General features: G+C 36.1%; 1 protein-coding gene across 2 annotated transcripts; it reads right to left on the bottom strand.

The window, feature by feature from the left end:
• Positions 1 to 2,582: 2,582 nt before the first annotated feature.
• LOC109108708 (protein FAM107B-like) lies at positions 2,583 to 24,381 on the bottom strand. 2 transcript variants are annotated; one of them, XM_019121814.2, is made up of 4 exons: positions 24,214 to 24,381; positions 8,593 to 8,770; positions 3,669 to 3,825; positions 2,583 to 3,587 (listed from the first exon to the last, which is right to left on the bottom strand). In XM_019121814.2, exons 2-4 carry the CDS (start codon positions 8,718 to 8,720, stop codon positions 3,468 to 3,470), a joined length of 405 nt encoding a protein of 134 aa, XP_018977359.1. In that variant the 5' UTR covers positions 8,721 to 8,770; positions 24,214 to 24,381; the 3' UTR covers positions 2,583 to 3,467. The 2 variants fall into 2 exon arrangements, with proteins under 2 accessions (XP_018977359.1, XP_018977358.1); XM_019121813.2 differs by lacking the exon at positions 24,214 to 24,381 and adding an exon at positions 9,725 to 9,881.
• Between the last annotated feature and the right edge of the window lie 520 nt (positions 24,382 to 24,901).

Below are 24,901 nucleotides of genomic sequence, written 5' to 3'. Positions count from 1 at the left end.
TTGTAAAGTGTTTATTTTACATTCACATTTGTATATTTTTCTGTCGTCTATATTATTTATTTCTTTGTTGAGATTTTTGACAACATAGTTTTGTTGCGTTATCGGGTAAAGTATAAATAACTCCTAAACCGAATAGAAATAAAAGTGGGTAGAATTGCAGTAGGCATGAAATCAAATACTGAAATGAGTGAGGAATTTAGTGGACCGAAAGTTGTAAATAATTGGTCAGAAACAACTGGACTAAACAATTTATTTTTATTTGATAATATTTATGTTCTATTTATTGTCACCGTATTGTTGTTTCCGACTGCCGCGTCATCAGCGGCAACCTGGTCACGTGGTACCTGTTACTTTTTTCATCGCTTCTAAAAGCAGACCAATCACTGTGGCGTTTCATAAAATCGTTTTATAGAGGGTTCATGTTTGTACTTGTATGACGGAGGCCGATTCCGGAATTTATTACAAATAAACGATTATAATGTTAGTATGCATATGTTATCGATAAGACCAAAAAAAAAGTCCCAAGACTTAAATGCGACTCAATGGACCATTCAGTTTTATGAGCCGCCAAGCGCCCCCTGCGCCCTGGAGAAGCAGCCAGAGCCCGTTTAGGGAGATTTGGAGACAGGTCCTCTACATACTGCCCGATGAACTGCCTGAGAACTAATCCTGTCCTGCACTTAAATTTTACCAGCAACACAGGGTGTTACCAGGGTGCCCTCCTTGACGAAAAATACATAGGCTACCTGACACTCCAGCAAGTGTCTCAAAGTCAGATTTTATTTATTTATTTATTTATTTATTTATTTATTTATTTATTTTTAATGTTTATTTGTGTGTTACCTTTATTATTATTATTATTATTATTATTATTATTATTATTATTATTATTATTATTATTATTATTATATAGGCTAGTAAATGTAATGGTTTTAGTTTATTTTATTTTATTTTATTTTTGATCGACCAAGGCCTATATAAATAGTTTTCCGAAGTGTAAGTAAAGCATCGATTACTGGAGTAGGCTATGTTTTACAGGAAAATTCATTTTCAGTCTTTCTACTTCAGAATTTCTTGTTTAATTTAGTGTGTTACTTGCCTTTTTATTTATTTATTTTTATTATTTGTGACCATTACTACCCATTTCCGTTTCAAAGTAAATCCTACAACTTCTTTTTTTTTTTCAGTGTATCCTGCCCCATACCTAAACTAAACAGCTACTTTAGCTGCAAATTAGGAGTTTACTGAGGCAGAAGTCATAATTATTAGTTAGTTAACAGTGGGAATTGGTCCCCAAACTAAAGTGTGATAGACTGCTGGAAAGTCCCTTTAAAACACAACCCCCTAAATGGTGTTTTATTCAGCAAAAGCTTTGGAAAAGAGAAGGCTGATATCAGATCATTTCAGCTAAAGGCTTTCGTGTCTGACACAGTTCACTCAGACCTACTTCTGCTGCCAGCTGTTTGACACAGCACAGTTACATAAGAACTCCTGGAATTACGATTTGCTCTATTTTTTTTTCTTTTCATTTTTGTTGTTTATTTAGCTTTGGATACCATTTTATGAGTAACTAAAGGGTCAGTCTCCAAGCATTGCAGTTCTGTATTTATCTAACGTCTTCTGTGATTGTCAGATACAAAATAACGTCATAATGCATCTGAAGTCTCAAGCAATTAATCATGAATCGTTTTGACTATGCTCATCCCTTTATATGGACAGTCTCATTTTATGGCGTGGGAGGTGCAGACCTTGTTATGCAAATTCCAGATGACTCACTTACACCTACTTTGCTTCTTAAAAGTTGCAGGGTTTCAAGGCTGTTGTTCCATTCACTCATGCAATAAAGTCAGACATTCGTCTGCATTAAAATCTCACTTGTTCATGATTGGACCTTCTGCAGTGAATGGGTGCCATCAGAATAGGAGTTCAGTTAGTCCATCAGTTACCATCTTGTGAATCGAAAAGCTGTAACACATTTTTAACTTCAATCCGTAGCTTCTGGCGGAGATATGAATCCTCTATCCATAATATTGCTTTCTTCAATGAAAATGTCATCTTGTGTGAATCAAGAGAGAAATACGTTTAAAGTGCAAAACAGTTCTAAACAATTATGTTGGTGGATTTTGATATGAGAGGAAACAGGACTTTTTTTGTTACTGGAGGAAGCATTATTTTTGCAGTAATTTTGACCAGAAATGGTTTAAAATTAAAACACCTTAATGATGGAATAGTTTTGTACACACACACAGCTTTTCACTTTTTAAGATGTTAATTGTAGGACTGGAGTCATGGATTATTGATATGTTTTTATCAGCTGCTTGGACTCTCATTCTGACGGCACCCATTCACTGCAGAGGATCCACCGGTGATGTGGTGAAGTGATGTAATGCTACATTTCTCCACATATCTTCAGATGAAGAAACAAAATCCACTATATCTTAGGTGGCCTGATGGTGAGTAAATGTTAACCAAAATTTCATTTTTGGGTGAACTATTCCTTTAAAAGAATTGCCTTCCTCTCTAAGATCACTTGCACTTCTTGGTCACACAGAGATTCATACAGACATCAAATTAACAAAGAATTCAACATGATAAAATAATATTTATTAAAAGAAGGTTTTAAGGGAACACAAGGAGTGGTTATTTATTGGCTCAAATCTACACAAAACCACGTGTCGTTCTTCATTAATAAACATTTCATGTTCTCCTTCAACTTTTCAGATGAACAACTACCATTCAAGTGAAAGAAAACAGATGCACTTGCATTTATTATCACATTGAACTAAAGTGTATTAACTTATTAGTAATGTATTCCTTAAAAAAGTTGTAACAAAAATATTTGCAAAGAAACCTCACAAAACTACAACTAGTATTGCTTATGAAATTTAGCAGAGGGCGCGCACAAACATTACAATTCATAAAAAGCAAGCATGATGCAACCACGACTTGCATTGTTGGAACTTTATATTTAGTTTCCTTTAACATAAACCAATAGGAAAATGTCTTGAAAAGCCCTTTTGAACAAAAGCTTACACTTAACATAAATAAAAGAGGATTGTTTTGGCTTAAAAGTGTCCATCCAGTGTCCCATTTCAGGTCTTTAAAGTAAAATAGTAAAATAATATGTGCCCCCTTTCCAAAAAATAAAAAAATACCCAACAAAGTAATCTTGTGGTCTCTGTTTGTTCCGCCATGCATGTTCTTTGAAGCCAGTCAACCAGTGGCAAAAAGTCTGCGCCCATGTGCAAGAGTTTGTGTGTATGTGTGTCGTTTAGTCTTCAATCCTCTTTATGTGTGATCGCTGTTCAGGAAAAGAGGCGGCGTGAATACTGGTTGTGTCTGCGAGCAGGCAACAGGAACCGTTCGTCTACAGTCACTTGTTTCATAGGGACACATGGGGGAGGAACATCAGGAAATCCCCACAAACACCAATCCATTTCCCAACAAATGTGCCATGGAAACTGTTTCTAGGTGGCACGCTCCTGCCCGTCCACTTCCTGTTTGGTTCTTCTCAGATTGCTTTTCATTTTGACAAACTCTGGGGTGTTTTCTTGCTCCTCTTCATTCTTATGTTGCTCCAATTCCAGCTAAACGAGAAGACAATTTCATTCAGTCATTTCTGGATAAGCCTATTAAACATCTATGTCTTTGTGTGTGAGGAATCATACCTGTTCAAGGGTTTCTCGTCTCTTCATGAGCTCGATCTCAAGGTCTGACCTTTTCTTGTGCGCCTCCTGCTCCTCTTTCTGAGCCTTCAACACCTGGTCTCTCTTCCTCTTCTCCATCACTTTCTGGAGTTCTGGTTTATTCTGCGGCGCAAGGCCCCTGTGATAAGAAAAACAAGGAGATGATGAGATATTTGGCAATAAATAACCACAATTGTACATTGTCTGGAGAACTGTGGTCATTGCCACTGCAAAAGTTGCCACCATTACACAATATTTTCAAATTCATAGTATTTGAAAAACAGTAGGCAAAATGACTTATTATTCTGAAGTGTGCATTCGATAGACACCTTAATGTCCCATGAGGCCATAGGAAAGGTTTTATGTTTATGCAGTGAAGCAACGCAACTAACAAGTCATATGAAAATAACAACATGGCAGATGCAGTACACCTGAATTTTATTCATAAAGCCCATAATCATATAGAATATACTTTTTTAACAGTCACAAAATTAGTTCCCAATGTAGTACTTACTCAAGACAGTATACACAATTTTGGACACACTGTAAGATATAGATAGATAGCTCCTTCAAAGCAAGTATATAGGACTTTTTGAAAAAAAAAAAAAAACTATAAGTCTGATTGCTTAGAAAAATATCAAATAGTTGCATAATTTGAGCACAAATGGAGCCCTTTGAAATCAAAAATTTAGTATTAGGAGTTAGTTTAAAACTATAAATGCTTCCATTTCATGATTTTAATCAGAGGTTTGATTTAATGAGAGAGCAAAAGATGAGATGATTCCAGCACAGTTTAGTGATAATAATCCATAGGGTTACATAATATGACTGTGAACATGTCCCTGTGAAAATCCTGATTGCCCCACATACTGTAATCCAGCATGGATGGATTCCTGGGTGGGTTTTATGGATTGGAATTGGTTTATAATGAGCAGAGGCTGCTGTACGTTTAGAGCGTATGGAGATTAACTATTTAAATGAACAGTACTTTGCTGTGACATCTTTGTTGCATAATTCTCCAAATTAACAAGCTTGAATCCAGTTGTTTATGAAACACTTCCAGTTAGCTCATATGTAATGAATTTCAGAAAAACACATATCTGGAATAGAAGTCAAAGAATGTGATTGCCAATTTCAAAGCGATATGAGGAAGAGCAGATGACCAAAATATCTGAAACTGAAATGAGGCTGAATTAAGATTAGATCTTTAAAACTAACCAACAATAAATGCTACTAAAGTATTAAAAATGCTAAAATATTTTTATTTTTAATTATAAACATGACAAAAGCACTAAAACTAAAAATACAATGATAAAAGATAATTCAGTATATATTAATAAATACTACAATATACGTATGTAATACAAAAATAAAACTGATAAGAACACAAAAATCTGTCTGTCCAGCTGTATTTTAACATAATCCTGCTCTCTGCCTGGCAGACCAGAGACTTGTTGAGTTTTGTCCATCGCTCCAAAACTTGTAAACTTGTCTAGACTAGTATGAAGTAAAAATGAGAGGAGCAGATGAGAATATCAGAGCTGAGAAAATGGGAGATGAAATGTTTTGGCTATTTGGACAGCAGTTACATAACTATACGGCTCCAAAAAAAAAATGGAATCATGAGAAAAAAAACACACTTCAGTCTGTTCTCCATTTCTGTGTCATCTCACTGATTTAATTTCTGAACGGTATTTTACTTTCTCCCTCCAACTATTATCTCTTCTATGAGAAGAAAGAACAACAAAAGCAGATCAGACATTAATCACGTGAGTGGAATGTGTCTGTTGTGCTGGTAACTTTATGAGAACAATTACAGATCAGGTACATTCCACAAACAAGATAAGAGGAAACAATGATTGTTTTATGATTCAGGGCACATTTCTGATTAATGATTAAATACATGTGCAATATCTGTTGCCAGGCAGAAGCTATGTGTTTACGTGCCAAATATAGAACTAAAATCTAATTTGTCTTAAAACTCTGCTTATGTCATTTTGATTTGAATTATGTGACTGTTCTCTACTCTGAGACTAAACTATTCCAGTCAAAACTAAAATAATCAAGGAAAAATCAAGAAAAAACAACCCCATTACCACAGTCAGGCTTAAACAATGTGTAAATGCAGCCTTTCCAAAGTAAACACTTCGTCAGCCTCTTGAGCTTTGCAGGTTTGTGCTTTAGTCTGACTAGTGTGCTTTCTGCAAGTTATTGTTTTTATTTGAGCCAGTATTAAGATAAGGATGTGTCTATAGGTGTGGTTTTATGGCTGTTTTGTCATTCAGCTATAACAGGAACAATGGTTGGGTTTGAGTAAACAAGTGATATTTCTTGAGTGAACTGACTGTAGAATAACAAACTGACTTGCTAATATTGGGCGTAAAGGGATAGTTCAAAAAGAAAATTACAATTCTGTGATCATTTACTCACCATCATGTCATTTCCATTAGTGTTGTTTTGTCCATACACTGAAAGTCAACGAGATCCAATGTTCTTTTGAATAATGTTTGGAAGAAAGTCAGTCATATAGATTTGAAATGACAGGGTGAGTAAATGACTATGAAAATGTAATTTTCCGGAGAACTATCTCTTTAAGACTTGTACCTGTGATGAAAAGATTAAAAATACTTCTGTTCGAAGAATTTCTGAGGTACAAACATCTTCAGGAATGCCAGCGTGTGTCGTCAGTGATTATATAACAGGAACACACTGGTCCCTTGGTAACTGCTAGAAACAGTCACTTTGTCATTATGTGTGGTTATTCATCACAGACATCTTGGCAAAATAACAGAAAAAAGAAAAGGAGACGGATGTCTAGCGACAAAAAGAAACATAAAGCAAAGACGAGGCTGGCCTCGATTACATAAAAGCCCACCCCGGCCCCCCAACCGAATACATTATCTAATATATGATGCAGCAGACTATATATAGCCCGACCTCTTTCTCTCCATCACTCTGTGTTCTTCACCTTCTGAACTGGCCGTAGATGTGATTTCATAAGATTGTGAGTGTAGAGAAACACTTTGAGTGTTAGTGTACAGCAGGGTGGGAGGCAGACAGACAGAAGGTGGGTGTCAGAGAAGGGAACAGAGAAAGGGTGGGAAGAAAGTCTAAGGGGATGCTGTAATCCTTCTTATGTAACCCTACATCTTTCAGCATCCCTCTGAGCACCACATCTGGAACTAATCCCATTTAGATTATGGAGATGTTCCCTTTCTCTAAACCAAAACAAGCACACAGACACAATTCCCCACTCTTAATCAAGTGAGACTCACTAACATCTTAAGACAAAATACAAAAAGTGTGAAAATTGAAATTATAGGCCCCCTTTCTCAAGGGTCTTCACGATATCCAGGCCTGTGCAGTGATTAGGTCTTACGTAACCCCACAGCCCCATCATTAATACCCCTTCATTAGATCATTAATTGTATTTAACAGGGACAATGAACAGTCCATGACTGCCCCAAAATTAGCTAAAAAGATCAATTTAATCTCCAATCCCTGGGAAAGAAAAAGTATGACTATAGTTGGGTATCATGAAGTTACTTATTATTAAATATGATATATACACACACATTTACAATAAACATTTACATGGATAATATTTAAATAATATATTTATATAACTTATGATATTAATTTATGTTTATAATATTTAAATATTTAAATATTTACAGATTTACAGTAAGCCAAAACACATAATTATAAGAAATAAAATAAAAAATAGTAAATTCATACATAAATAATATATTATTCTATTTGTTTTATCACTAAATATTGTAAATAAATACATATAAATATTATATATATATATATATATATATATATATATATATATATATATATATATATATAGGATTATTAACAAATGTAATGTCATTTGCAGTCTCTGTGTTGTGTATTTTAATCCATAGAAGCTCAACAAGTCCAAAATATCACCCACAAGCCACACAGTAATTTTTACAAATCTGTAACATGATAAGGTAACAAAGACTCGAATCTTTTCTGCACTGTCTGGAAACTGCTTAAGTATACACATACACCTAATTAGGAATTACTGGAATAAATCCTGAACCGAGGATTCCGATGTCTGCAGGAATTCTACAAACTCTTCTCTTCATGCTCAACTAATGTGGGCGGTGAGAACCAATGGACAGGATTTTATATAATCATGCTGGCAGAATGCGTGTGTGTGTTATATGTTTCTTGCAACATAAATGACTTGTGTTGTGACTTATCCATTCTTATTCACATTAAAGCTACAAGAACAACTTCTATCCTCAAGGGTTCTTCCTAATAACTTCCAACTGCAAAAGAAAAAACTGCTTTACGTAATAGAGAGCTTGTGTATACCCTTGCTGTCACAATTCATCACCAATGAGAAGGAGAGAGACAGAGGGGTAAAAAAATGAGAGGACTAAAACAAGTGACTCAAACTAATTGTTTCCAGTGCATTTTTTCTGCTTCCTGTCTGCCTAGATACAGCACACAAACACATTCATTCATCCTAGAAAGTCCTCTGGGTAGAATCAGTTTTCAGAATGACTGTAACTTCTTAAGAAATCATTTGAGAAATATGCAAAAGTGGAATGGCAGAAATTGTTCTTTATATAACTCATACAAGTCATACAGGCATTTATTACAGAATACTTGATTCTGATTGGTCAAATGTGATCAAATGTGGTCAAATAATTCAATATGATGACTGCATTTCCTATATAGCTATGCTAGTAGTTTCAGGTCATATCACTCTGTGGTCCTCTTTCTTGTCACATAATACAACAATATATATATGGCACATGTCCACACAGCATGTTCAGATATTTTGCCAAAAAGACATTTTGAGTGAAAGAGGTACAGATGTAGTGTAGGAGAAGTGATCTAATGTAGGCTGTATGTGCATCACCTTTTCTGGTTCATGAGGAGCTCTCTGTGTAGGTCCTGGTGATTTCTGGAGGACTTCACTGGGTTGAGGAGTTTCTTGGGCTTGATGAGTTCATCGCTATCACCGTCCATATAGTCTGGCTCTGCCATAATGCTCCGCACACGGGACAGTCCCTCTGGTATGTCTGCCTGGTCCAGACCTGAGAAAAAGACATAAATACATCAATTTTAACATCTGTTACAACCTAAACAAAATGTGCTACATTTATCTTAGCAGTAACTTTAAATGTTTTTCATTTTTCCTTTTATACAAAAAAAAAAAAAGCAACTGATCTGATGAATGAAGCAAAAACAACTTTTAAAACACTAATTCATAAACTCAATTCAGACATCAATAATATACACACAGACAACAGTCCTGACTAAAACATAAGATGTATCACAACAACAACATACAGATCAACACATCAGTGTTTACTGACACAGAAACAAATATTAGACAAGTGTTTAGTGTTTAAAAGCCATATTAATGTCAAAAATAAAAAATAATATAAAATAAAACTAAAATAAAATACTAAATAAAATAAAATAAAAGGCTTGCCCAAATCATAGGGTCAAAAAATTATGATCAGGGGAGACTGCTTTCCAGTTAAAACCATTTCCTTCTTTCTTTCTTACAAATTTTCAAAATAATAACAATAATAGGATATCGAGGGGAAAGCCATTCTTTTAGTTTCACTGAAACTGTCATATCAGAGAATAAATAAATCTCTCTTTCTCTGGTTTATCATTAAACACGATGAATGACAAACCCATGTGACTGTTATCTCACATGGTTATTTGTTTATAGCCGGATACTAGTCATTATTTGTACACTAACAAACAAGCATGTATCATTCAGCACACAGCTCCATATCAGTTGAAGGCTGATAAACTATATCTGAATAAACATGATCACATCACTTGATAAAAGTGTGACACACATCCCGACGATGTGAATTTACAAGCAAATGTAGGTCAACAGAGTTTTTTTTTCTTTAACTATTCTAATAATTACTACAAATAAAAATAATATAATACAATAAGTGCTACTCTACTTTGCCTAAAACTGTATTTCCATGTTATTTCCCCTAAATATTACCCCCAAATCTCACCTGGAAGGACTGGAAACACGGGGTATCTGAACATGGTAGTCATCTCTGCGTTTGAGTTTTCTTTAAAATCTCAGGATATGAAGCACAACTTCCCACGGCTAGATGAAACTGCAGCTCTGTATCTCTGACGGAGTGCTGCGCTCTATAAACAGCTCTTTTGACTCCGCCTGATGGTTTATTACCTAACACAGCCCACCCATCCCTGGCAGAACAGCTCTCAGACAGCCCGCTTAATCTTTTATCACCTGAGTCGAGATATAAACACCTAAGAGTGTGGTCACAACACATCAATAAAATGACAAAAACAGGTCTGCTTCCGTATATAGGATAAACTTTGAGATTAGAGCTATTAAAATAAAGAAAATAGTGAACGTGATGGGGCTAGAAGAATGCAATTTTCAAGGCGATCATAAATTTGTGTGTTGTTTTCTAACACGTTAATGTGTGTATCATTTTCATAATCTTATTATAACCTTCAAAACTGATGTAGAATGGATTGATTTAGAGTAAAGATGCAGGTTTTCAGCTCACAGGCAAAACCATTAATATGAAAGGTGACATGCTGCATTTATATCAAACCATGATAGAATTACAATACCAATACTGTGGTTTATTACAAAGTAAAAGACGTGCCACGTGAAATTAGAACACTTTGTAAGCTGCAGTTCATCTGTTGACCAGTAGAGGTCATGCTCACCAACAGTGTGTGATACACAACATCTGGGTTATTCTTGTCATGACGTGATTTAATTTTAAAGAACAACATGTGGGCATTCCAAACACATCATAATGCATCAAGGGTAATTTATGTCACTGCTTGAAGCGTGTAGCGCTTCTTAAAAGACAAAACCCAAACTCCTCGTTGGCCATATGTTTGTAGACAACCTGTTTAACTGTGGTCACTGCTTAAATACATGTAAATGAGTTGCAACGAACGTGTTTTATTGCCGCTGTTTAATGTTTGTATCTGCACTCAAACTTTCCTTCTAGATTCAATGGAAGAGTAGTTCCTGTTGACACTGCAATGTGTTGAAACGTTAAAGTTTCACAAAGTCTAAAGAACAAGAAGTATCATTTCTCAAGTCACCATGGTAGGCTACATTGATCTTATCTAGTTAAAGGGCCAGTTCACATAAAATGAAAATTCTATCATCATTTACTCACAATGCTGTTAACTGTTGCAGATGCTGGTCCCAATTAATTTCTATGGACACTATGGAAGTTGATTGCTACCAGCAACTGGTTACCAACATTACCAATATCTCCTTATCTTCAGAAGAAAGAAACTCATACAGGTTTGGAAAAGCAAGAGGGTTTGCAAGCGATGACAAATTTTCATTTTCAAAAATACTCACCCTCATGTTCTTCCAAACCTGTATGACTTTCTTTTTGTTGTGGTCTTTCTGGACACTCTTTCCAATAAAATATAAATGAGGCTATGAATCTCCAAAATGACAAAAACCATTATTAAACTATTATAAAAGTAGTCCATATAACTAATGCACTACAGTTGAAGTCAAAAGTTTACATACACCTTGCAGAATCTGCTAAACGTTAATTATTTCACCAAAATAAGAGGGATAATACAAAATGCATGTTATTGTTTATTTAGTACTGACCTGAATAAGATATAAAATATGTTTACATATAGTCCACAAGAGAAAATTATAGCTGAATTTATAAAAATGACCCCGTTTAAAAGTTTACATCCACTTGATTCTTAATATTGTGTTGTTACCTGAATGATCCACAGCTGTGTTTTTTGTTTAGTGATAGCTGTTGATGAGTCCACTGTTTATCCTGAACAGTTAAACTGCCTGCTGTTCTTCAGAAAAATCCTTCAGGTCCCACAAATTCTTTGGTTTTCCAGCATTTTTGTGTATTTGAACCGAGCGGCAACCTCCCGCTCTCTCTCGTGAAGCCAATAAGGAAGTGACTTAAACTGCAATTCATCGACTGGCCGCTTGAGGCTGGCTGCAAAAGGGAGTCAGTCCCATAGACTCCAAATGTTAAAATGCCCAACTTTACAGCAGAAAAAAACGTTTACAGCCTGGTGCAAAAAATGATTTTGGTCTATATTGCTAATTTTTCCCTTCATGACAACTGTGAGGGGGGTGAATTTTTTTATAACTCATCCGTTTAAATTATATTAAGCCTTAAAGTTCTGCATAATTAAGGGCGTGGCCACTTGAGTGACAGGTGGATTGCCGCTGCTGACAATGCCATCGCCCTAGGTGGGCGTGGCTTCAGCAACCAGCGCCCGCCTTTTTGCCCATTTTCGATTTTCCGGGAGAGTCGCGCGGTGACGCGCTGCCAAGATGGCGATGGCCCGCTCTGCACACTTTGAGCTTCAAAACCGCTATTGAGGAGTCTATGGGTGACGTCACGGACACTACGTCCATATTTTTTTACAGTCTATGATTTGAACCCTTTCCAACAATGACTGTATGATTCTGAGGTTAATCTTTTCACGCTGAGGACAACTGAAGGACTCATATGCAACTATTACAGAAGGTTCAAATGCTCACTGATGCTCCAGAAGGAAAAACCATGCATTAAGAGCCGGGGGTGAAAACTTTTCGAATTTTGACTTTGTCTTCTGGGAAACATGTAAGCATCTTCTGTAGCTTCTGAAGGGAAATACTAAATGAAAAATTATGATATTTAGGCAAAGTAAGAAAAATGTACACATCTTCATTCTGTTCAAAAGTTTTCACCCTTAAAAAACAGCAGGCAACTGTTCAGGATAAACAATGGACTCATCAACAGCTATCACTAAACAAAAAACAGCTGTGGATCATTCAGGTAACAACGCAGCATTAAGAATCAAATGGATGTAAACTTTTGAACAGGGTCATTTTTATAAATTCAACTATTATTTTCTCGTGTGGACTATGTATGTGAAATATCTTATTCAGGTCAGTACTACATAAACAATAACATGTATTTTGTATGATCTCTCTTATTTTGGTAAAATAATCAACATTTTGCAGATTCTGCAAGGTGTATGTAAACTTTGACTTCAACTGTATATTTCCAGTTTTCAAAAGTAAGTTTTATATGAAGAATAAACTCAAAATGTATATTGTTATTCACTGAAAGTCTATCCTATCTCTCCTTGCACCTTTTTTGAGTGAACTCATGATCATATCTAATTAAGGAACAAATCGTTCTTCCTAATCATTTCAGTCAGTTCGCTTAATCGGTCTGACCGATTAGTTCCCAATTCAGACTGATTCAGTTCTCTGTTTTAATGTGCTGACTCCTATCAGCAATCTTCACAATGTGGTTATTGATAAGCTTATCAGTGAATAAAGACTATTGTTCTGTTTCTTTCTCACAGACTTATCATATGGTCAGATCACTTTTTATGACACTTTTACAGTGCTTTTCACTGTAATTGTAAAATTGCAAAAATGTTTCAAATATTTTTTTACTTTTGTCTTCTGCAGAAAGTCCGTCATACAGATTTGGAACAACATGTGGCTGAGTAAATAATCACCGCATGAACTATCACTTTAACAAGCGATAACTGACCATTTCTATAAATAATGCTCAAACAAATACTATAGTGAGAACTGCAAACTTCATGCCACAATATCACCAACGATTTTTGCATTTATTGTGCACTGCTTATACGCCTAAGTCTCTGCAAAAGGGAGCCCTGCAGGACAAGTGCGTTTAATAAAAGGCCCACATCCAGCTTTTAATTACAGAGCTGTACTCTTCAACCCTGAGCAGGGCACAGACGTCTCTATGGTGACCACCACAACACTAAGCACACGGGTGTGTCCACGGCAGAGCATTAACACACCAGTCATTTCGATATACTTACATACTGATTGTGCATTGATAATGATGCATCAGAGCATATATCTGCATGCATGTCTGTGTTTGTGCATGTAAGTACTACAGGAATGCTTGTAAACCGTCTAGTCAGTCATTAAGTAGGACTGGAGGTGTTTGGCAGGCATCTGTTTGCCAGTTCTCAGTCTTGTACCTTGTTCCAGCACACAGACTTGCACATGGAGGGGACAGTTTTATTCATCACAATGCATATGAGCGATCATGCATATCAGCCAGATTTGCTTTAATGATTAAAAGCTGCAGTGCTTTTGTTCATGCTCCACTTAAAGCTGAGGTAAGATCAAGAAATAAATGTGTAGATCACGTTGAAGTGATATGGTAGGTCTTAAAAATTAGGCAATATGTGTGACTTTGATAGGGTATATCATAGTTCATTGCAACATAACTTTCGCTGTAAGTTTCAAAACTCAAAACTTCCTCTCTGATCCAAAAAGACCATTTATTGGTTCTAAGATGCAAAAACAATGATGCTGCCAATTTGATAGTCAAAAACTTGGCCTATATTATTCCCAAACACTAACTAACAATAAGATGGTAGAGTTTATGAAACCTTGTACACTTAATATCACTAAAGAATACCAATCTGATACAAGACAAGATTTTTTTTTCTTTCTATTCATCAAAGAATCCAGAAAACAATGTTTCCACATACTGATTTGCAAAATTTTGATCATAAGAAATGTTTGTTGACCAACAAAATGGCATATTAAAATAATTTCTGAAGGATCATGGGACACTGAAGACTGGAGTAATGATGCTGAAAAATCAGCTTTGCCATCACAGAAATAAATTACATTTTAATATATATTAAAACAGAAAACAGTTATTTTAAACTTTAATAATTAGTAATAACATGGAAACTATATTTCCTGGTTTTCTAGAAACTGATAATTAAGTCAATAAAGCACTAAAAAGGAGAGTTCACTAGAAAGGTTGAACAAATTTATTTCAAAGAGTTCATAATGACTTGGATGGCCCTTATTAACCCTCTCCTACACAAACAAAATTGTGCAAACTCACATGCCTACACACTTCCATAACAAAAAGCTGGAGAACTGCATATAGGAAAACACCCACACCTCCTTCTGAGCACTAACCATTACTGTAAATGATCACACAGCGGCATCATCATGATTTCAGAATGTTTACATACTTAGATCAATGACTCTTATTGTTGATAAGAGTCATGTGGTTGTTTTAAACACAACATCCAAAAATCACAAGCTTGAAATGTGAGCATGATAGGGAATTTCGATATAGATTGCTGCAATACTTTTAATAATACGGCCAAGTATGGATTTGGTTTTGTGATTTTACGACCAGAGGGTGGGTGCACCTTAATCAATCACCCTCAGCTTCCTTTTCCAGTCATCTCTCCAATGCCTACACACACAGACTTTGGTCGAAAACATGGGGCGGCAATAACAGGAAACAGACAAACTCAAAAATCCCTTGCCATTTTGGTCAATCTCAAGCACTGAGACACACACAGAGAGATGGAGGAGGTGGAAATGATGCCACTTCTTTGTTCCGCTCTCACTAGGGAAAGAGACATGCAGGGAGGAAGGGAGCAGCTGGCAGTCTATTACACCATCTGACCCTTATTGGGCACCGTTTACACACAGCAGGAGGGGATATTAGCCCCTCCCCAATCCTAAAATCCCTTTCACTGGCACTGTAGCGCCGTCACTTTCACCTATTCTTCATAACATATTCATTTCTAACCTAACACTCACACAAGAAATTCCTCACACAGTTTTCTAAACACAACTAAACCTAATTTCTGGCATAAAGGGCTTTCCGGACCATCCCCCACTCCACGTCCCACCCGACACTCATTACAGACCACAGAGGTTTCAATTCGTATCAACAGTCCTCCAGACGATTCATTTCTCCCCCTCATTTTCTCGTGAAACGCCTGTCTTCCCTTGATAGGAATGAATCAGGCTGCCACTAACCAGCTAGAGATCTAAAAATGATTGCATATAATCCTTTAAATGAACAGTCCAGGCTAAATATCCCCACAAAAAAATACATAACTGTCTACACAAACAAATGGACTGACAATTACACAAAGTCTATGGAGCAAGTGTATATACAGTAAATGCAATTTTGCTTGTTTTTACAAACTGAGGCATGTGTTATTTTGGTATCATTCATACATTATTACAGTATTTTTTTAATTTTAAATTAACATTTTTAGCATAGTGACTTATGCGCTTTTGTTTTTTATTCATGTACATTTTTATTTAATTTTATTTGTATATTAAGTTTTCATCTATTATTTAAATTTTAGCAAAAGTGATTTTTTTATCATTTTAATTGTTATTATTGTTTGAAACAATTAAAAATCGTGTGTTTTCTTTTCAATAGATGCTTTCAACAGTGCTTAAATTGTTTGAATTCTTTAAATCTGTATTTCAACATATTTTAAACATTCAAAATGATTCACTAATAAAGACAGATACTATAACTTAATTAGTGAATATATGCACAAACACAAAGGTTTGGTTCTTAAAGAAGACAATAGCAAAAACAGTCACACTCATCTTAAACTGATTTTTAAGCTGAATCTCATCCATTTCCTTAGCTGGGCCAATGGAAAATGTGAAAACTCATAAACTAAGGAGTTTTCCACAGCACAGAGGAGAGAAAGAGAAAGAAATAAACATTTATGGGCTCCTCTTGAAGGGTCAGAGGTTAGACACTTCATTTTATTAGCATTAAACTGCTTGCATCATCTCCACCACATTGGGCATTCAAATGAAAACAAAGAATAATTGGACTCCACAGCAAAATGATTGAAGCCTAAACTGCTACCTATTGTCCATATAATTAAAACAAGTCACTTGTATGAAGCACAACCCTGCTACACTACAGTCAAACTACAAAATAACAACAAAAACTGATTCAGTCCATATGCCAATGCGGAGACAAAACACCAAGACTCATGCCATCTGTGGATGCACCTGGGCATTGCTGTGGGGGTTGTGTATCTGCTGCTGTGAAGAAGAGATCGGATATACACTGATAAACACATGAATCAGGTCAAAAAGAGAGCAATGCATCTGGACTGAAAGATTCTCATGCTGAACTGAAAATAAAAATAACATTTCTTTGTGCTGCTCTCTGGTGGCTATGGATGTCAAAAACAAAACACTTTGTCAATAATTCATTAGGACTGATTACTGAAACGTTGTTGATGTACAATATGGCAAATCGTCACATTTTGGATCTGGATGAAAGACCTGGTCTGGAATTATTTTCATTTCCTGATCCGAGTAAAGGCAAGACCTCTGGCATTTCAAGGCCTGACCTTAAGTAACCCACAAGAGAATTAGGTCATGTGATGAGATGTCAGGTCACTGCTGCACATTGGGAAAAGGAAACGCTTATTTATGCGTGCAAGTGCACAGGTACAAATGGAAGTCTCCAGAGAGTCATATTATGCATTTTCTTTAATAATTTCATTGTTCCCCACGTTAGCTAATAATGTTAGTCAATGGCTTTGAGGCAAAAAAAAAAGTCCTCACCAATTGGACATTTAGGTGCTATTCATGGGTTTAACACTTTTTTTTTTAACATGTTATCTGGTATTGTGTCTTATTGCATTGTGACAAATTACCAACAGATACAAATCTATCATGTATATGCTATATGTACAAGAAAGCCTAGTGCATAACCTACATTTATATACTCACTCGCTCTTTCTCAATTGGTTGTGTGGGTCACAACTTACTAAATCCTCAAGATCACACAATCTCGACATATCTGTGTTCAAACATCCGTCATACCACCTCCTACTGCTAAACACACTCATTTGTTCCTCTTCTCAATTCTGTGGGGGCTTAGTGTGAACTGTAAATGAAAAACTGACTTCCTGTTACCCTCACCCACCAAACCCACAAGTCTTTTTTTTATTCACCTGAAATGTTTTCTGCTCTTGCTGCTTCAAGTCTTCACTTGATTTATCTGTGACCAAACAGCAGATGAGTATAAAACTTGTCTTATGACAGTCATAAGTGAGGGTAAAATAAGACTGCAATGAATTGAATGTACAGTGCTGGTATTATGAATTGTAGATTGTGTTGGCTTTGTGTATGTGTGTGTTGTTAGAGAGGTCTACCGAAATGTAGCTCCAAAGAAGAGATACTGCATGAATAGAGATTATTTAGTGAATGCAACACCATGTTATGTCACAACACTGGAATGTGATGAACCTGCAAAGGCTTTATAATAGACACAATTATCTTAGGGTGCTTTCACACTTGGTTCGCTTGCCTGGTCCGAACCCGAGTTTGATTGCTCCCCCCTCCCCCTGTTCCCACTGGACTGTGTTCCTATTATTTTATTTGGGTCCTAACCACGGTTCGTTTACGTCATCAAGCCAGCAGCTGTTTACCCCTATTGCTTAGTAACGACGGCTCAGGAGAAGGCGGCAAATGCATAACATTGCTCTCTGCACTTTTATATATTTATGTTTTTGAACCATTCATTTTGTTTATAAAGCTTCGGTACATAACGGCAAACAGAAATTAGATATACAGCACTCTGTTTGCAGTGCATCAGTCACGCTCGTCAGGAAAGTGAGTGAAACACACGCACAAACACACATTTTTATCAAATAATACGTTATTAATTCGCACCAAAAGTGCTAGTGTGAAAGCACCCTTTAAAAAAAATATAAAAAAAAGAGAAAGAAAAAAAGTTTTAAATAGATATATGGCATAAAGGCATCTATAAACCACACAATAATAAAGTTTGCATGCATTTAAAAGATTGATGTCAGTCAGATTAAAGCAATATAGCAATATTTAATCAAGGGTGTATACACATTAATCAAACTAAAAATGGACTCAGCATTGTGCACTTACTCTAAAATACAAAGCTGAAACTCTTTATCAATCATTTAAAGCTGGCATGAAATGGAAATTGTGACTGTGAGTGTCTTTTTTCCCTTATGATGTACAGTATATGAGTCTATATTATTTATACAAACATTACAATATTCCATTAATAAATAACAATTATCAATATTAATTTCTGTAAATATTTCAATAAATATATGGATAGTAGCTGACTACGAAAAAACTGCTGTAGCATGATCATAACTGCAATGTAAACATAGTGACAGAATACATGTGTATGTAAACTGACTAGGGCAGAGATCTGTAGCTGTATCTTACTGGCCTTAAAGGGATAATTCAGCCAAAAATTAAAATCTGTCATCAATTACTCACCCTCAAGTCATTCTGTATGAATGTATGATTTCCTTTCTAGTATGGAACTCAAAAGAATGTATTTTGAATTTTGAATGTTAAATTTTTATTTTTTTGAAATACCTACAGTTGTGTTCCGCAGAATAAATCCACACACATTTGGAATGACATGAGTATGATAATGATGGGTAAATGATAACAGAATTATCATTTTTGGGTGAACTATCCCTTTAAGTCAAACAGTTTAAGCTAAACCTAATCCAGCATCTTCATGCTCAGGTCACCGTTGAACCCCCTGTCCATATGAAGATGTTATCAGGGGTGCAGCAACTGTCCAGAATGGGTCAGATGTGTTTGAGTATGTATATGAGGGATCCAGCAACTGTGCACTATATAACAAAGAGGGCGGAACAGAGGGGCCATTGATTCTGCTCAGCTGTGGCCAGCACCTGCTGGGTCAGGGCTTACATTAAAGGGGCATGTGAAAGGTGCTGTATGTTTGGGGACGTGTGTTAATGCATGTATAAGGATGCAACATTTAGGATTACTAACCAATGATTTCAAGTAATGAAAAACCACACTAGATTGACACATTGATCCATGGTGCTCATGTGAGCAACATGACTTCGAATCTATCTTTCACCATTACTAGATTTAATTCCCTCATCATTTGCTATACTATTTTATTTTACTATGACTTAATGTGAAAAAATTCATAAAAACACACAATCCACAATTGCAATTTAATACAGAGGACATATAGGACAGTCTATATACTGCAATACTCCTCTCACAGGGGCGACACAACCAAAAGCCAACTGCTGCCTTCATGATGAAGAGAATAAGCCATCAAAGAGACTGCTGACCTAGCGCTGTCTGTCCACACAGACAGATGCATTTAACCTGACTGACAAAAAAACTACAGGTGTCTGCATGGCATTTATGTGTCTGCTAAAACAACAGACTTTTGTTCCTAGTGTTACTTGCTTAGAGAAGTATCACTATTGCTGTTGCTCAAACAAGGGAAGTACCGTTATATTGCTCACACTAGGGTTAGAGATATAGCCTAAAACAAACATGTTACCCTAGCTATTCAACTGCACCATTGGTGCTATGGACATTAAAGGCATACTCCACCCCAATATGAAAATTTTGTCATTAATCACTTACCCCCCATGTCTTTCCAAATCCATAAAAGCTTTGTTTGTCTTCGGAACACAATTTAAGATATTTTGGATGAAAACCGGGAGGCTTGAGACTGTCCCATAGACTGCCAAATAAATAACAGTGTCAAGGTCCATAAAAGTATGAAAGACATCGTCAGAATACTCCATCTGCCATCAGACGTGCAATCTGGGTTATATGAAGTGACGGGAACACTTTTTGTAAGTGAAGAAAACAAAAATAATGACTTTATTCAATAATTCCTTTGTCAACGGTCTTCTCTGTGTCTCTCCATATCACCATATGCTGTGTATGCTCTTCTGTATCATCCGCGCCACAAGGATGCGCTGTTTATACTGATTTTAAATAAAACAGTGCATCCTTGTGGCGTGGATGATACAGAAGGTTTTCATCCAAAATATCTTAAATTGTGTTCCAAAGACGAACAGAGCTTTTTGGTTTGGAATGACATGGGGTTAAGTGATTAATGACAAAATTTTCATTTTGGGGTGGAGTATCCCTTTAATGATACCTCAAATCATGCATCTTGCTGAAGAGCAATCAGACCAACAATTGCATGAAAGTTCATAAAACAGGTGTAAGTAACCACCTAGCAACCACCTACAACACCCTAGCAACCACCTACAACACTATAACAAGTTGAAACCAACTAGAACATCCCAGCAGTTATTTAGAACATTCTACTAAAAACCTAGAACATCCTGACAGTTGTTTAGAACATTCTAGTAAATTTTTGGTATTTACAACCACCTAGAACATTGTTGCAAGTTGCAACTAGAACAACTTAGAAAACCCTAGTAACATTTAGAACATCCTAGTAACCACTTAGAACATCCTAGCAATTTACAACCACCTTTAACACCCTAGCAACCACCTAGAACATCCTAGCAAGTTGCAACCACCTATAACACCCCAGTAAATTGCAACAACCTTAGCAACCACCTAGAACACCCTACCACTACCTAAAACATCATCACAGAACCTCCTAGAACCTTAGTATCTTAGTTCCCTACCTACATTTCTTCACATAACAAAATATCTACTTATATTTACAATAGCACATCACTCCTCAAGCACTTTGGGCTTCTATTGGGACAATATGAATCGAGTTTGTGGCATCCTGATTTAGATCTAAGATTTATCTTGTGGTCATGAATCAGACTGAGCATCCATTAGTCCAGCCTTCCCTGTGCCCTGTGAGCTTTCTTGGACCGCGTGGGGCGAGAGAGAAGAAGAGGTATCTGATTGTCATGTTTCTTTGTTTGATTTAAAGAGCGGAGAATCAATGTCAGCAACAGAATGCCAAGCAGCTATTGGTCAGATCCGACTAAAGGATTTACAGACAGCTGTCCGTGTCTGGATTACACTACAGATTTATAATTCACACAAACATACACCTAAACTCATGGGCAAACGTGCAAATGCTACAGATTAGACACAAGCTTTTATGACGGCATAAATTACACAAATTATAACCACAAGAAGACAAAAAGAAAACAACATGCAATTTCCTACATCATAATTCAAATCTGAAATTAAAACCATTTTAATTCAATGATGCAACTATGATTCTGTTAAACATTACACTAAATGAATCCCATCCTGACCCAGATTTATTCACCCACTGATGATTTCTCTTACTCAAAATGCACAAGATATTCTACGCATGTGTTCATTAAAAACAAACCGTTATCTGGCACGACACATGTAACTGCATATTATCTCACTTCTCCATTCTCTTCTGCCTCTCAACCAAACATTATGCCAAAGATGCTTGAGACATTAATAACGGGTTCGGGGCAAAACTCTTTGTTCATGCCCCAACAAAAACACAGTATGCACTTCTATTTGACAAAATAATGAATGCAAACTATCTGTTCTACGATTTCCCATCTTAAACTATCAACCAAACAACAAATCTCAACACCAACCCTTTCTTCAAAACATCAACGCAAGCGATTTAGCATAACAGCTCCAAATCCAGCCCCTGGGTGTCAACGTCACCGCGGAAATCCATGGAAACGAGAAACAAAGAACATAAACATGCACTCCGCGCTTTATGATATCAAACCCTACATGAATATTGCGTCATGCTTTAATGAGCAGATATAGCTCAGAATCCTTTGTGTGACATATGCAGTCATATTAAAATGATGTATTATCATAAGTTATAATATGTATATGAGATACAAGAGAAGGTGTGAGTTATAAATGAGCAGACAAGCAGGAAACAAAGAGAACTGTCAAAGAACAGCTCTGCTGTAACAGAACAAAGCACATTGAGAAGCACCGAGACACACACACACACACACACACGAACATACAGACCAAAACAAAGATCCATATCAATGCATATCAAGTGTACAGAAACGGCACTGTCCCACAAGAGAAAGAAGTTCCTCTAGAGCAACATGTTCATTAGGTTAATCAATATGCTGCATATAAATGCATGCCAGCATGCACTCAAAATGCAGTGTAGACAAAATTCAGTCTAGACCTAAGCATGCTGCTGACTCACAGTGTCCAGATAGCTAAAAAAAAAAAACTAATTCCAGCTAAAAGACATTCCCAGTTTACCAGGAGATTAAATAAGCAAACATATTATTTTTTTAGATTAATTTTTAAATGCATTGATAATACACTTCTTTTAGACACTGTATTTTATTAGTCAACTCTTTCTGCTTTAATAACCATGTCAAAGTACATCCACATATTAATTCACTATATCTCAGAGGAAATCTATCGAGAAAGGTCAGATTAAGGAAGCAGAATGTACTTGTCTGACCCTCAAGTGAGAGCTGATATGAAAGTACTAGTTAGAACAGTTAGGACAGGATGTTAACGCAACAAGCTAATGTAACCAACTAATGACCTAAAATGCGGTTTTAAGGTTGAGAACCCCTAATCACTCAACACCACTGTCCTACCCATCCTCAAGGGACAAGCATCATCATATACGGGAAGTCTGAAGTCATGACTCTTTGTATTTCCCTCTATCTCACTTTCCCTGTGTCACTTTCATGGTTATACACAACGGAAACCACACACAGAATGATAATGTGTGTGTGTGTGAGAGAAAGAAACAGATACAGAGATACACCAACAGAAAGGGGAAGACTTCACTAGCACTTGTGGGGGGACTGGTTCAAAGATCAAAAAACAGATGTAAGTGTTTGACAAAACAGCCTCCAAATTGCAAACACATGTGGTCGGACTCAGAACCAACCCCTCCCTACCCCCATCATCCAATACAGAAAACCCATTTCAATATGATCATACTGAACATATACTGCAACATCTCTACTACAAATAAACCGATCTTAGAGTCACAGTCACTGTGAAATATGTTCTCAGACTGTGTTTGTCTGGACATGATATTTACTGTAAAAATGTATTATTATTTTTTTTAGAAATATACAAATATTATTAAGCTCCTCTATAGTTTGCATAGTAAATGAGAATGTCTAACATATAAATAAGACAAAATAAACTTGGACAGTAAATGAGAGACACTGTTCTACAGAGAGGAAGACATGACAAGACAAGACAAGACATGACACGTCCCATGTGCTTGGAATTGCTGACTGAACTACTCTATACTTTTTTTTTAACTCAACCTGCATGCATTATTCTTAAAAATAAATAAATAAATAAAAATAGCACTTTATTTAGAATGCAAAAAAAAAAATGTTTAAACCAGAAATATCTATCTATCTATCTATCTATCTATCTATATATATATATATTTATATATATATATATATATATATATATATATATATATATATATGATGAATTCATATACAAAATATTTATATTACTCAAGTTATGTTTTTATTTAATGAATTTCATTTACTTAAGTGTACTACGTGTACTATTCAAAAATATGAATAACTGATTATTTAAACAAAAATAATATGCAATTATTTTAACTTGTGAACACAGTAGCCTGGTACGAAACACGCCTACTTTCATTATTTCAAAGATTAGTTTGCCATTGTTCATCTGCGTTCTGAAGCGCGTGATTTGAGCGCTTTATTGTTCTGTTGCTCATTGTTTGATCTATTGTCTGATACATTTACTATATAATCAATGTATCACTTGACTGTGTGCATAAACATTGTTTCCAATAACGCGCGTCTCATTTCCACTACGACAAATAACGCGCTTTGATGCAAAGCGTCCTGAAAACAGAAACAAATTCAAGCACACACATACCTCAAATCAGTCCTGAGCGATACTTTTCTGTGGCAAGTGACTTCAGATGACCCTCAGAAGAAGGAAAGGCATCAGTTCATCTCCCCTGTTATGAAGGTGTGTCTGTTAAATCTGGTTTTTCTCTCTTGTAAACAGTTCAGTTGCAGACAGGACCCTTAGAAATGTAAATTAATACTTGGAGTGGGGGGCGGGCGGACAATATGACCCAACGCCGTCACATGCGACGCTCCGCCCATTTCTCTCATGATTATTCATCAGCAGGGGAGACCCCGAGAGCGGCCTGGGCGTGGCGCAGTATCGGTGGGCGTAGACTAAGGGTGCAGCGTACACAAAACAAACGCGAATATATATTAAAGGGATAGTTCACCCAAAAATTTGTATTCTGTTATTTACTCACGTTCGTGTTGCTGTTCTTTTACTTTCACAAAGGAAGGAATGTTGTTTTGGTCTCTTCCATGCACTGGCAATAAATGGTGACAGAAGTGCCTTCAAAACGGAGGCAATTTCATTATTACAATATAATAACTACTTCTATACGACTCGTTTATATTCTGAATTATATTCTAATTTATACTGTAGCATTGTGAGAGGAACAGACTCAGAATTAACTTTGTTCACGAATAATATCCAGCGTGCGTTTAATGCAACAGAATCGTCCAGTTTAGTTCGTAAACAAATCAGAACCAAT

This window comes from Cyprinus carpio, chromosome B18, assembly GCF_018340385.1.
Source record: "Cyprinus carpio isolate SPL01 chromosome B18, ASM1834038v1, whole genome shotgun sequence".
Classification (NCBI taxonomy): domain Eukaryota; kingdom Metazoa; phylum Chordata; class Actinopteri; order Cypriniformes; family Cyprinidae; genus Cyprinus; species Cyprinus carpio.
The sequence above is the reverse complement of the archived record's forward strand: the minus strand, read 5'-3'. Positions and strand labels throughout refer to the sequence as shown.